Source organism: Trachurus trachurus (assembly GCF_905171665.1).
Source record: "Trachurus trachurus genome assembly, chromosome: 22".
NCBI lineage: Eukaryota > Metazoa > Chordata > Actinopteri > Carangiformes > Carangidae > Trachurus > Trachurus trachurus.
In genome coordinates, this window is record NC_139907.1 from 14206383 (window position 1) to 14219667 (window position 13285).

The window sequence follows — 13285 nt, forward strand, 5'->3', positions numbered from 1 at the left end:
CGCACAACTGTCCCTTATAGTGTAGCAACCAAGTCTGCAAAGCCTGCTGCCTTGTGAAGCTGCTTCTTGGATTTATTTATTGGGAGAGAGGTGTGGAGAGCAGCATTCAAATCAATTTCTGCCAGTTGGCATTTACAGAAAAGGACTATTGACTGTGGTGTTGTTGATTTTTCTCTTGGCACTCGTTTGTTCGCTATTGTTACTTTGCCTGAAAAAGGAAAAACAATTATGTGTCATGTATGTGACTCTCCCCACTTCAGTTTGCTTTACTTTGCCTCTCGTTGAGTCCTTTTATTTGTGTCTCTCCCAAGAGTGCCTTTCTTCTTCGTCATTTAAGTCTGTCTCTGTCTGCTTAACACCGTCTCCATCATGCTGCTTAATGACGGCATGTACCCAAGAGTTTGGCGCCGCAATTTGTACAGTTTGAGCATCTGCTAGGGAGTTGTCTGACTCAAATCTGAAATCTGTCACCCAGTTTTTTTCCTAGTCATTGTTTGCATAGGCTGCCCCATATTTTAAAGTTCACTGTCTCATCGCACCAGTGCTACTCACAGTTACCATGAGGATGCCATGGCTTTAAATTAGATCTGTTTGAAATGAAAGAATAGAGCTCTTCCTATCCTCTAGTGAAGAGTCTATCATTTCCTTCTCCCTCTTTGTTTGCTTGCCTCAGAAAATGGCGCCCACTTCTCAGAGCACTGTGTTGTCTCTGAGGCTCTGAGCCTTGGATCCTTCCTTTCTTGTGTGTGTGTGTGTTTTTTTTCCCTCATTTGTTGTGTCTGGTGTTCTCGCAGCAGTGATGCGTGCAGGTCAGAGAGTCTGCCTCACCCATCCAAAGATTTGACCTGATTTCAAAGCAAAGCAATCAGTGGAACCATCGGCACGTGTTGCTCTGTGCTTCCTCCTCCTCGCCCTCTGTCTCTGTCGCATTCACATAGCTATATGGCAGCTCATCTACTCTCGCTATTAAGCTGCTGGACTGGGTTAAAACGCTCAACAGCTGCTGGTGACCCACCAGCTGTGGCTGTGGACCAAATACATACTATGTTGTCAGTTCCCATGTTTTGGACAGTGTCTCTGATGCTGTTTGGGGAAAACGGTACATAAAGCAGCCATTTTAATATTCATTGTTAAAATGTATTTTCACAGCAGTTTTTATACCATTCTTTTTGAGCAATAACTGTTAAGCAGACTAGACATCATACCTACACTAAACTACTGTATACCCGAACAAGAAATATTACACAGGTGGACTTGGTTGACATTTTTGCGTGAAAACGTATACGTATGTTCATTTTAGCTTTTAGTTTTAAAGTTTTTTTTAATTATTGGTCATTTTTCTCCATCATAAAACCCAAAAATGAAGTTTTTCACACTATACACACAAACACAGACAGACACACACATATAGTACTAGTCTACATGTACTGTATATACTGTAGTATATGACCAAAATGCTCATATTAATAGGAGTAGGAAGTCATCAAAACTCTATTACGTACACATCCAAAATGATTTGGCACTATCCATCCCTCGTTCCTGTCAGCTCATCTGCAGAAGTGCGCTGATGGACACTTCTTGTTAGTGCTGGGCAATTAATTGAAAAATACTAAAACGGACATTTAGAGCCTCTAACCAACGTAATCCGGCCCGTGTCGGTTTTATTGGTTTTCCCCCTTTTAATTCTCTCTCTACTAATGCACCATCCCCTGGAAAACACAATACTGGCTGTGTGGTCACGTGACTCCGCCCCATCCAGTCCACTACATGGAAGTGACATGGAGGAACACCGAGCCGACTGTGCAAAGCGGGCCCAACAATTTTTTTTTTAAAAGAACAATAATTCATTCATCCTAATTGAGGTAAAAAAGTTCAATTAATGTTGATTTTTGCCATAATCGCCCAGACCTACTTCTTGTGTTTGTCATTTACAGTTGATGGTGGGCTTGTGCTCATGCTCAGGTATCCATGCTGTCCTTTGCACCTGACAGGACCTCTCTCTATCTCTCTCTCTCTCTCTGTCTGTGTCTGTTTCGATTTTCACTCAGCGTCTCTCTACTGTTATTCTCTCTACGCCATCCCGCCACTGTGTGCTTCTCTGTTCTCCACCGCTCTTTCTCACCTACACTCTGTAGATCTGTCTCTCTGCCCTGTAGACACTCTTTTATCCTCCCATCCCTCTGTCTCCCCCTGGCTCTCTGCGCCTGTACTTGGCTGCTTGCTTTATAAATAGCTTGGCCTAGATTACAGCAGCTGCATTGGCGCTGGCACCATGGGTTGGTTTGCCTGGGCCAAGTGAGGTAGCCCGGTGTAACAAGGGGTTGGCAGTGAGGAGATGGAGTCCGTGTGTGTGTTTGTGTGTGAGTGAGTGAGAGTGCATGTGTGCAGGTGTGTGAAGATCATTGAGGATAGCGCAGACTGAGCTATTGAGTTTGTTTTTACACTGTCATTCCTTTCTTTCTTCTAGTTGCACATCACACACACACACACACAGAGGTGACATCACCCGTATTTTTTTTTTTTAGAACTGTTGTCATATTTTCATGCGTTTCTATTTTGGGTGAATTCTTGCAGTGAATACATCACTAATTTACGTCCATGCATGTGTACAGCTTCAGTCGTCATAGATGTTATCGCACAAATACCGTCCACATTCACATGCAGTTTATCTTTTTGCATTGTGTTCATGTGTTGTATTGTTTGGCTCTGTGCTCATTGGTGCGCATAAACATACATGTGTGTATTACGAGCATGCGTATATGGACCTGCTGTGATGATCCACTGCCCTGATTTTCCTCCCTCCTGCTCCTCTGCAGAGAACCACTTCAGAATACAAATTCTGCTCGTCAGTGAGTCTGAGACACAGCGTCTCACCCTTTGAGCATATCTGTTGCCTCCCCGCCTCCTCCTCCTCTTCTCATCTCTTATAAAGCTCATCATGCACCCCAGAGACTCGGCAATAACTACATTTTCTACTATTCAATTAACTGTGTGCCTTATCTGTGAATTTATGCTGCATGTATATTCATTCATATTTGCATGCACATGGAGAACCAGGTTAAATGGAGGGAAAATAGACCTGAGGAGGGATTTCTCTTCACTAAATCTAACCATCTCCATCCTGTTTGATTGTCATGATGCATCTAGATTCAGTTGTTGACAACAAACTGTATCAGTGTGGCTTTCACCACGCATCACTACAGAATTAACGACAGCCTATAACTGAAGCATAAGGATTTTCTTTGAATAAATAGTTCAATATTTTTGAAAATACACTCATTTGCTATTAAAGCAGCCCATTTGGTGAATCCAGAAATTCACCAAATCAACGGCTTGAAGAAAAACTAGTGCCATGCCATTTGAAATAACCATTAAAGTAACATGCTGATAACTATGTTGTTGTGGCATCATATAAAAGTTCATTTGCATTTTGTCAGAAATGAGCAGTCGCTCTTCACAGTCTTATTTCAGATGGACTGTGTTGGCGCTTGATGTTTTTCCTGCATGGAGTCTTGTTCAGGGTGTGCTCGCTGCGAGATCTAACAGAGAGAATTGTGAATGAGGAGAGGAGAATTGAGAATGAGGTGGAGGAGGAGGCGTAGGAGAAGGAGGAGGAGGAGAGCTGCAGAATGAGGCCAGAGAAGAAGAAAAGTGCTTCATCATCCACAGCGATCCATCCTTCTTATCAGCAGCGTCAAAAGGGGTCAGAGGAGCGCGTCAACACAGCGCTGTGATAACCAAATACATCCCATCCAACGCACTCTATATCAATAGCAGAGCCTATACAACAGTGAATCCAAACCCCTCTGTTGTTAGATTAGCCTGGCTCCTCATCAACACAGCTCATCAAGATGATATTGACTACCAGTGAAATTGAATTGTCCATGTCTGGGTCAGTGCGTTTGTACTTGGGCATAGGCAATATCCAAAATGTATTATCTCATTACAGTCCAACCCTGTTTTTTGATTATTATTATTTCTTATATGTTATTTAATTGTATATAATGTAAGCAATTCTGGCACTGAACAACATTTCCAAATATTTGTCACATGCCAAGATACAACATACAGAAAGCAAAGGGTAAACCTGGAAACTGAAATACTTAAAGGGACAGATTATGGAAATATCACTTTTTTGAAGGCTCTTTAACATATATTTGGGTCCCTACCTGGGACCGGTAGAGAAGTTGGGGCGGGGCAAGCAGTGGTTCATTATTTGCATTTAAAGGGACAGGCACTGAAACCAGCCGTTCTGAACAGGGCTGTTTTAAGAGGATGAAAAGAGAGCTGTGATGTTTGATCCATGGTGTATTTTGACCGAAGCATGACACATGTCTTTGAGACACATGGGAACTATTTTAATTTGTGGAAAAGGGGCATAATATATCTCGTTTAAATGTATTAAAAAAAAAAAAAAAAAACATATGTGATGTCAAATATCAGACAAAGTCTAATTGCACATAAAACACTTACAGTGGCAAAATCTGCCACTGATCCTATGTATAAATAATATACTATATGACAAGTGCTTGAAATAAAAAGCTCAAGCATTTGTCTCTTCTCTGTCTCTTTAGCTAACTACCCTTAATCCTCCGCTTGCTTTCTAACCCTAGCCCCCTGGGGGAGGCTACAAGGAGTCCTGATTGGGACAGCACAGCAGTGACACTTGCATGGAAAAGATTAGACTAGATTATGTCAAGACTAAAAAGTGCGGTTAGAACAGACATGATGATTTTGAGGACACTGGTTCAAATCTACATCCATATCAGCAAAGCATCTGCTGAGCTGGAGCAAGACAGTGAATCTCAACCATCCTCTGTTGACCCAAGGCTTTGTAAACAGGGGCAAGTGTAAAGAGAATTTTCCAAAAAGGCATAAATAAATGATCACAACCTTTGGCAAGCCAAGTCTACATTAGATCTCAAAAAACAGAGTGGATTTAAAAGAAAAGGCGGCACAGGGCGCACTGCTTTTATTACTTCTGAGCTAGTGATTAATGAGCTGTGGGGATGATTTTGAAATAATATCTAAACCTGTCAAGTAGCATCTTCTTTGCTGTCTGCTCTGACTATCGTGACTTGAAAGAAAAAAGCAGATTCTCTCCCAGCAGATGAAGCAGCTGACGATGCTGCTCAGGCTCAGGCCGACATGCTACAGTGTCTGATACATGGCGTTTTTGGCATTTAGAGACGAATTGTTCCAGACTGGGTGACTGACTGATGCAGTCTGGTGGAGGAATGTCACAGTCATCCTCACGTATCTTTCTCATGTTCTCCGTCTGCACGGCGTGGACAATGCCTGACACACGCAGACATAAATAGCCCTCACCGCCTAGAGCCTTAATATTAATGGCTTATAGGGGACTTAGCTGTCTCGGCCAGCCTGGCAATTATTATTATGAAACGGAGGGTGGTGGAGAGAGAGATGATCTGACTGATGGAAAGAAGACATGGTTTGTTAGGATATTATGCAATGGTTTAATGTCTGTGGGAATTTTTTAAATGATTGGTCTTTAGCCGGAGTGGAAACTTGTACTGTATCACTATAATTAAAAGAAAAGCTGTGGCTGCAGTGGTACACGCATCTTCATCAGCTGCTTCATTGTGAGTGATAAAGAGCTGTGGTACAGTTAATCTCCAATCAACAAGTCGGCACAAAAGTACAGTACAGCTCACTAAGACGTTCTTTTGAAGTTTTCATATCTGAGTCTTGCCAGGATCAACAAGGCATCTTCTTGCCCCTCTTAATGCCCAAATTAGGCGTCTATTAATTTTCTGCATCTAATAACAGCAGGCAGGGATGACAACCACTTTGGCACTGAACGCATCATCGTGACCGCCATACATCCGTCTTGTTTGTTCGTTATTCTTAAGCCCACGAAGCCACGGACCATGTCAACTGAAGGCAGCTCTAACTCCGGAGCGTGCAGCTGACAGGCACGGTTATGCAATTATGCCATGACGCGGGGAGAAAAGAAAAAAAAACGCAGTAGATGTTCTCAGCAGGCAGCATGTTTTTGACGCACAATGTTGTCAGTTATCCAGGAATTTGAGTTCATGATCCACATATAAAAATGTCTGACAGTGTTAACAGCGGTTCACATATATAGTTCCAATGATAGTTGACTTTAACTAATGTTGCCACCACAAAGGGGATGGGCGCAATAATAGAAACACCTGAGTCTAATTTAGTGCATCCTACACTTTTTCTGTTTGCATAATACAAAGTAGTATCACAAGTGTTTTGTATTGTTAGCAATCAATGAAAGTGCAATAATCCCTTATTAGAATATGAAAGTTGACCACTTTTAGGGGGATCCTATGAGATATAACAGTAACAACTATTTTCAGTTCAGCTCAGTTTATTTAGGTCCTATACAGTAATATAAATTAAAGCATAACAATATTGAGTGTGGGCTGAGGCTATAGCTTATTACCCCTACCTCTTTATTTTAGGGCATAATTGCCTTTACTTATCATTTATGTCTTGACTATATCCAGTAAAGAGTCAGTTAACCAGGTTTACAAAGCTGTATTTAGGTTTTGTTGTTTCCCATCCCACTTCATCATCTCGTAACCCCTCGGATTCATCTCCTAACCATCCGAAACTAAACCTAACCACTATCTACTGCTCATATAGCGTTTAACATTGTTATTCAGTTTGTGCTGTGAGATGAGAGGTATCAAAAATAAATCACAAGCTCTCTGTTGGAACACTGGGCTTTTGTCAGGATGACACTGATGCTGATGTGACTTGATGGACCATGCACACAGTTTGGTTAAGGCCTAGATTTACTCTTTTTTTTTTCAAAATGTTTGTAACACTTTTGCAGCCGAGTGAATATAAAACACACAAAACACACACACACAAAAGAAAAGGCGGAATAAACCGGACCGTGAATTCTGCAGTGCCCCCCTGTATGGCTCGCCAACCACTGTAGTGGCGTAAAACACGACGAACGTGAGGATGGTGATGACGTCAATGTGCGAGGGGGAGGAGGAGGGGTGCGCGAGAGGAAGAGCGAGCGAGGGAGAGAGATAGGGAGAGTTTGTGCGGCTGCTGCAGCATCAGTCACAGCAGCGCGTCAGTGCAGTAGAAGGTCCAGCAGCAACTCTCACAGCTGACAGAGGCAAAACACAACAGTCCGCCGGACTTAACCTCGAGTTGGTGGAGGAAGAAACCGACCGGCTCCTTTCTCTGCGACCCGACGCCAGAGGAAGAGAGAGAGACTTTTAACTCCGTTTTCAGCTTCCCCCTCTCCCCACACAACCACGAAAGGGAATGCCATCGATAAATATGAAACTGGAGATGGTGACCATCATCGCCTGCGAAGTAGACACCGAGGTGTTTACATCAGACAAAATGCAGGTAAAAAAAAAAAAAAAAAAAAAGCACGTTGCATCAAAACCTGGTTTTGCCGTTGTTGTGTGGTTGTGCAGCAGTTTTGCTCTCAGGACGGACTGACTCGCATGCTGCCCTGTGCAAGTGCATGCATGGTGACGTTGAATGCAGCCCTCTCTCTCGCTCTCTCTCTCTCTCTCTCGGGCGAGGATTTTTATCAATGGGAGCCGCAGCTCGTCAAGCTCCGCGCGCACGGACAGTGATTGACGCTGGATGAATTGCAGAAATGAGGTATAGACGAGGCAGGAATGGGACACGCGCAGCAGCAACAACAACAAAAATAACCTTAATGCACCAAATTGGTTGTGTAAGTTTTATAGAGCGGGGTTCTGCCTGGAGATGATGCGCAGGTTGAATTGGAGGGTGTGATGAATTGAATTGTCCATGCAAGGCACATGCAGGGGAAAGAAGTGAGGCAGTTTTTTAGACGCAGTTGCGGACAGAGCCTGTTCTCATCCCTCTGTGCCTCTGCTCCCTTCTCATCTCAGCAGCACTGCAGGTGCACTTGGTTAGATGAAACGGAGCCATGACAATTCAGTGAATGGTTGATATTAAGCACCATATTAATGCTGTCATACTGCAGTTGGAAATAAGGGTTGGCACTGATACCACAGGGAATGTAGATACAGTAAAGTGCATTGAGTTTTTACTTTTAAAATAAGAACTTGATATTGAGAACATTTATGTCACTCACTAGTGTGAGTTACAGTTATATTTCATTGGCTTGTCCTATATGCTGCCTGTCATAAGGGACAGGGCAGGGAAGTATTTGCACTTAAATGTGTTCAAAGTGAGCCTCGGGACCCCACCTTTGGCACAGCTACGTGCCAGTTTTGGGTCTTAAAAGGCCACACAGATGGTCTCCCAAAGCTTGGCTCACCCACTAAACCCTTTGGAAATTCCATGTCAGAATATATTCCCTCACCTGCTGGCTGCTTGTCAGCTTGTCTGATTTGACTCATCACCACCAAAGAGACGCAGGAATGGAGAAGGAATAATGAAAAAAAAAAAGCTACAGTGCAGCTCGGGAGGCTGGCACACACTTTGTGCAGTAACATACACACATAGTTCGTCACAAGCAGCCAGTGTAGGTGCTGTTCCCCCCCACCCCCCTCTGTGCCAATTGCTCTTCAGTGCGGATGCGCTCTGGTGTGATGAAGGCTGAATTCAGCTATTTTTTGCAAGCAAAAGCAGCAGTTGCAGCTTTTAAGCACCCAGCCACCCCACCCTCATCCCCACAGCACCTTGGTCAGCCGTATTTGATCACTTTTTTGTAACTCCATGTTTATTGTTAACCTTACGCTATAGCTGCTCGGAGGAATGAAATTGTCCTGTTTCATGGTGTCATGGATGCTGCGATTTGCTCATTAAGAAATGCATGTGCATCTTGCACATATGAACACAAACAATGCATGTCAACCACAGTGCCACCTAGAGTTGTTTCAATATTGATAATAGTGCTGGAAATGTCTGCAATACTACCTAAAATACTGATTTAGGTCATGGAGAGTGCAAACAGTGATATTTGTTATAGAAATCTATTGTTACACGCCTCGATAAAACTGCAGCTTTTCCAGAAATAATTTCTGTGCCACTCTGAAACAGTGACAGGAGTTGAGTGCTTTGCAGCCACTACTACTGCAGCTGGCAAGAAGTCAGCACCTTGGCAATGCTCTACTGTGGAAGGTCCCACCACTAAAAAGCCGACATGTACAGTATGTACAGTATGCAGGGGTGGCACTGGTGTCGGGAAAACTAAATATGAATTGTTATTTATTGCTATATCTATTTGGTAAAATAATGATTCTCTAGCATTCATCTGTTTGTGTTTTATCTGAGCTCTGCCACACAGCAGTAAGAGCAATCATATCACATCCATGCAGGTTTTGTAGTACACAGCTGTTAAAAAACAAACAAAAAAATGATGACAACATAGGTTCAAGTATTAGAACTGGTTTTGGGAATGGAAAATATGAGATGGGAGCATCTCTACTACCACCCTGTGGTCTGCCCCCCACGCCCTCCCTCCCTTCCTCCCTCCCTCCCAACCAGCCAGGCAGCTGCTATGTTTACTCCCAACTCTCATTACACTCTCTATCCACTGCAGACCAGGCAAGGTGAAAGACACCAGTGTGCTGTAATTATGGATAGAAAGGTGGGCATCATCTTTAAGACCATTAGGACTGTGATGAAATAGAAATACATCCAAGTGTGAAGTGCAGGTGTTGATAGAGAGGAGTGATCATCCTTATCATGACTGTCTCTTCACTTACAGTACCACACAGGACAAGTGATGACGTGGTTCTGTAGCAGTCATTTATTTCATCATGATTTACTTTTTATTGACAAACGCCTAGTCGGTTCTCTTAGATGAGCCGTCCTCTCCAGATGGGCTTGACACGGGCAGGACAGTTTGATCAGGACGAAGCAGCTCTCATCAGCCCACCACTCCCAGAATCACCCAAAGAAAAATAGGGGGTCTGTGCACAATTAAAACAGCAGACAGAGGGGCTGACTTTCGAACGGCACAAAGAACACCACTAATCCCGGTTTCTGGCTCACAGAGAGCAATGGAGAGCGCTGGGGGAGAGGGCAGATTAAAGCAGGGCATGTGAGGAACAGCCTCTGATTGAGCTCACCTCCCTGTCTGCCTGCTCTTGTTTTTATTGTCGCTCAACAAGATCTGAGCTTGTCTTAAGGCCCCTGTTTTTTTATTAATATCCCCAGATCTGAAGATGAAGAACAATAATCTGAGTCCTGTTTTGTTGCAAAGCACTATGGGTGAACTAATATGTAGATTGCTGCTATTTATAGAGACGACGTGGAAAGATTAAGGCAATGGCAGCGATGTTTGAATAGGCGACATGAAGAAAATAAGTGAATGGTAGGTTTTTTTCTTTTTTATTGGACGACACGCTTTGTTGAATGGCTGTGGTGTTTCGGAGCCATTGTTTTGACACAGTTGAAATGCTTTGCCCACGCCTTGGCTCGGTCCCCGCCAGTTACATCATTTATGAGCCAAACGGAGAGCCTGTGGACAGGCCAGGTTGTTGTTATAATAATGGCTCTTATTCCAAAGTGCTCTGTATCCGTTTTGGAGAAAACAAACGGACTATTGTGGTTTGTGAGGTTTCGGCCATGCAGGCTAGAGCTGTGGGTTTGACGGCAGAGAAGCTGTAGTACGTCGTGTCGTGTATGTTCATCACAACACTATCATTACCTGGAAAATCTACCAGCATCAGCAGATGATAACACAGGACACACAGTGAAGGTCATAGCATGTTGGCAGGTGAATGCGCTGAAGCGAGTGTGACAAAGGCTTTACAGTTGTCTCGCATGGATGACTTGATGCTGGCATTTACATCTAATTTATTTATTTAATTACTTGCCAGGGTGATGGTCCCCCAACAATTTGCTCCCTTATTTGTATAAATGATTAATCAGCCTGTCAACCTGCTCTTTCTCGTGATACATGCCTCTCCGGCTTCAGTCTGTCACTCAATGAAATGTGTTGATTTTAATTAGGAGGCATTTTACACATCAAAACCAGGGTTTGGACATAATGACCCCTTTACACTTTATTATAGAGCAACACAAACACAGAGGCTCATGAAGGACAGCTATTTTGAACTTAAGCCTGCTCCACCACACACACACGCATGCAGAAAACTGTAGTAACACTGACACAGTCACACACTCCAACCACAACAGTGAGTCAGCGGACTCACAGACCTACAGACAGACACCTCTGTCAGCAAACACACACACACACACACACACACACACACACACAACAGCCAACAGCTCGCTGAGAATGCCTGGAGAAGTTTCCATGCGCCCGGGTCACTTTCCATTTGTCCGCCTGTCTGTTCGTCTGTCACTTGTGTCATATGTCTGTTCTCAGGCTTTATCGTCACGATATTTATTTTAGTTTTGAGGAAGGGGGAGATATTTGATGACTAATCTGTTATTTGTAGGGCATCAGAATGGGAGTGTTTTTTGCTGACGTCTGTGATGTGATGTTTTCATTCCTTCCCACGTTTCTTTTGTTAATATTCTTGCATAACACGTTATTCCTCCCTTTAATTTGTTACGGTTATTTTGAGCATCCGTTCAGCAAAGCAAGGCATAAAACAATGGATCTTTGGATTATTTCATATAGTTTGATATCACTTATCAAATCTTAACTTTAGCACCCTGAAAAGTAATGTGGGCACATGGAGCTTTAAATCTGAATTATTGAAGTCAAAGGTCAAATGAAGGCTGCAGGTAATAATTCTTTATAATTATCAACTGATCTGCAGATTATTTTCTTCATTAATCAATCAATCATCCACTCACAGTTTCAGAATACCTACAGTGACGTCTTCAAGTTGCTTTCTTTGTCTTTAAACAACAGTCTAAAGGTTAAAATATTCAATTAATTATAACATTGGACAAAATAATATCCTCACAACTGAGAAGGTTTTGAATGAGGTGATATAGTATTTGACGTAATCACTTGGAAAAATAACGAAGAAGTTAATTAATTGTTAAGATATTAGTACATTCATTTTCTGTAAATGGAGGCATAGTTAATCGTTGAAATATTTCAGGGCTATGACAGAAATCTCCTCTCTTGCCAGGTTCCTGATAAATTACTATTTGCTCTTTGGCCATTAAGTTCTGTAACCCTTCTGCTCTGCATTGCTTTATTTTCCATTGCGCTCATATCATCCATCATTAATTAGACCTGAACATCGAAATGATCCCAGACTCACGTTTTAAAAAACACTGTTGTGATGCACTCTGACCAGTCGTTGAGGTGAAGGCAAGAGGCAGAGGAGCAGCAGCAGGACAGAGAGGATGGATGTAGACGGTGACAGTATCATTTTCTGTGTTGGTAGGAAACCAGATCTGCATCTTGGCAAGGTTGAGCGATCCTCGGCCAGAGCAGTGGGCTCAGGTGTGCCTGCTCCCCCAGTCTGGGCAACATAGGCAGGTGGAGATGGGCAGCTCACATTGGCCTGAAACCCTAGAGAAGTGTTGTGGCTCAGGTGTCAGCTAAAGGTTAGCGCTGCGTCCGTTAGGGTGACGTAGAACAAAGACCAGTCTCCTGGGTGGGGTGTCAGGTTATCATGTGGCCAAGACGACACGAACATGAAGTGATAAGATTAGAAGCAAAGAAAAAGGCCTCGTGGTGGAATGTAGAGGCCCTCAATTTTCAAGACGTAGAAACAACGTCACATGATGACCCGCCTTTGTTATTGAAATCACTGGTCAAATATAAATTTGCTGTCAGAATTTCCAATAAGATTTCCAGTCCAACACAAATGCCTCTGGAAAGATGAGGCAGTTGTAGTTCCTAAAATAGCAATGCCAAAGCCATTACCTAAAGACTCTGGGTCTCCTGCACTGCAAGCTAAGGGGGAACTTAAATGATGTCTGACAAAGTACCTTTTACATAAGTACCTACAGTAATGCTGAAACAATTACAGTGTTTCACCCCACAGAATCAATCAATCAACAGAAAACCGACTAATGATTACTGATTATTTTTGGACATATTAGCAGAAATGACAAATATTGGTTTTGGTTTGTTTCCATTATATCAGTGTAAATTGAATGTCACAGTGGATAAATATTACGTAACGGGTATTAGGTTGAGAAATCCTGCATTTGCAAAGTAATAATATAATAACTTTAAAGGAGCAGTATCCACATTTACTTATGTACCAAATGTTAAGGCACTGATTATGCAGGAAGCCCTGCTTCATAAAAGTGTATATATTATTGTATGATGATGATCAATAATACATTAATGCAGTGACATTTTTTAAGAATATTGATCTACAAAAAAAACAAGTAATGAAAGATAAAGAGTAATATGCTTACTTCTATAACC

At 42.6% G+C, this 13285-nt stretch overlaps 1 protein-coding gene across 1 annotated transcript in view; it reads left to right on the forward strand.

Annotated features, from left to right (window-relative positions):
- Nucleotides 1–13285, forward strand: part of rcan3 (regulator of calcineurin 3) — a gene marked incomplete at both ends in the record, with an annotated part of 37039 nt that overhangs the window by 8451 nt on the left and 15303 nt on the right. The window contains one exon of the mRNA XM_083997759.1: nucleotides 7249–7368. Within this exon, the coding sequence (XP_083853885.1) occupies nucleotides 7249–7368 (120 nt within the window). The remainder of the gene's footprint in view (nucleotides 1–7248; nucleotides 7369–13285) is intronic.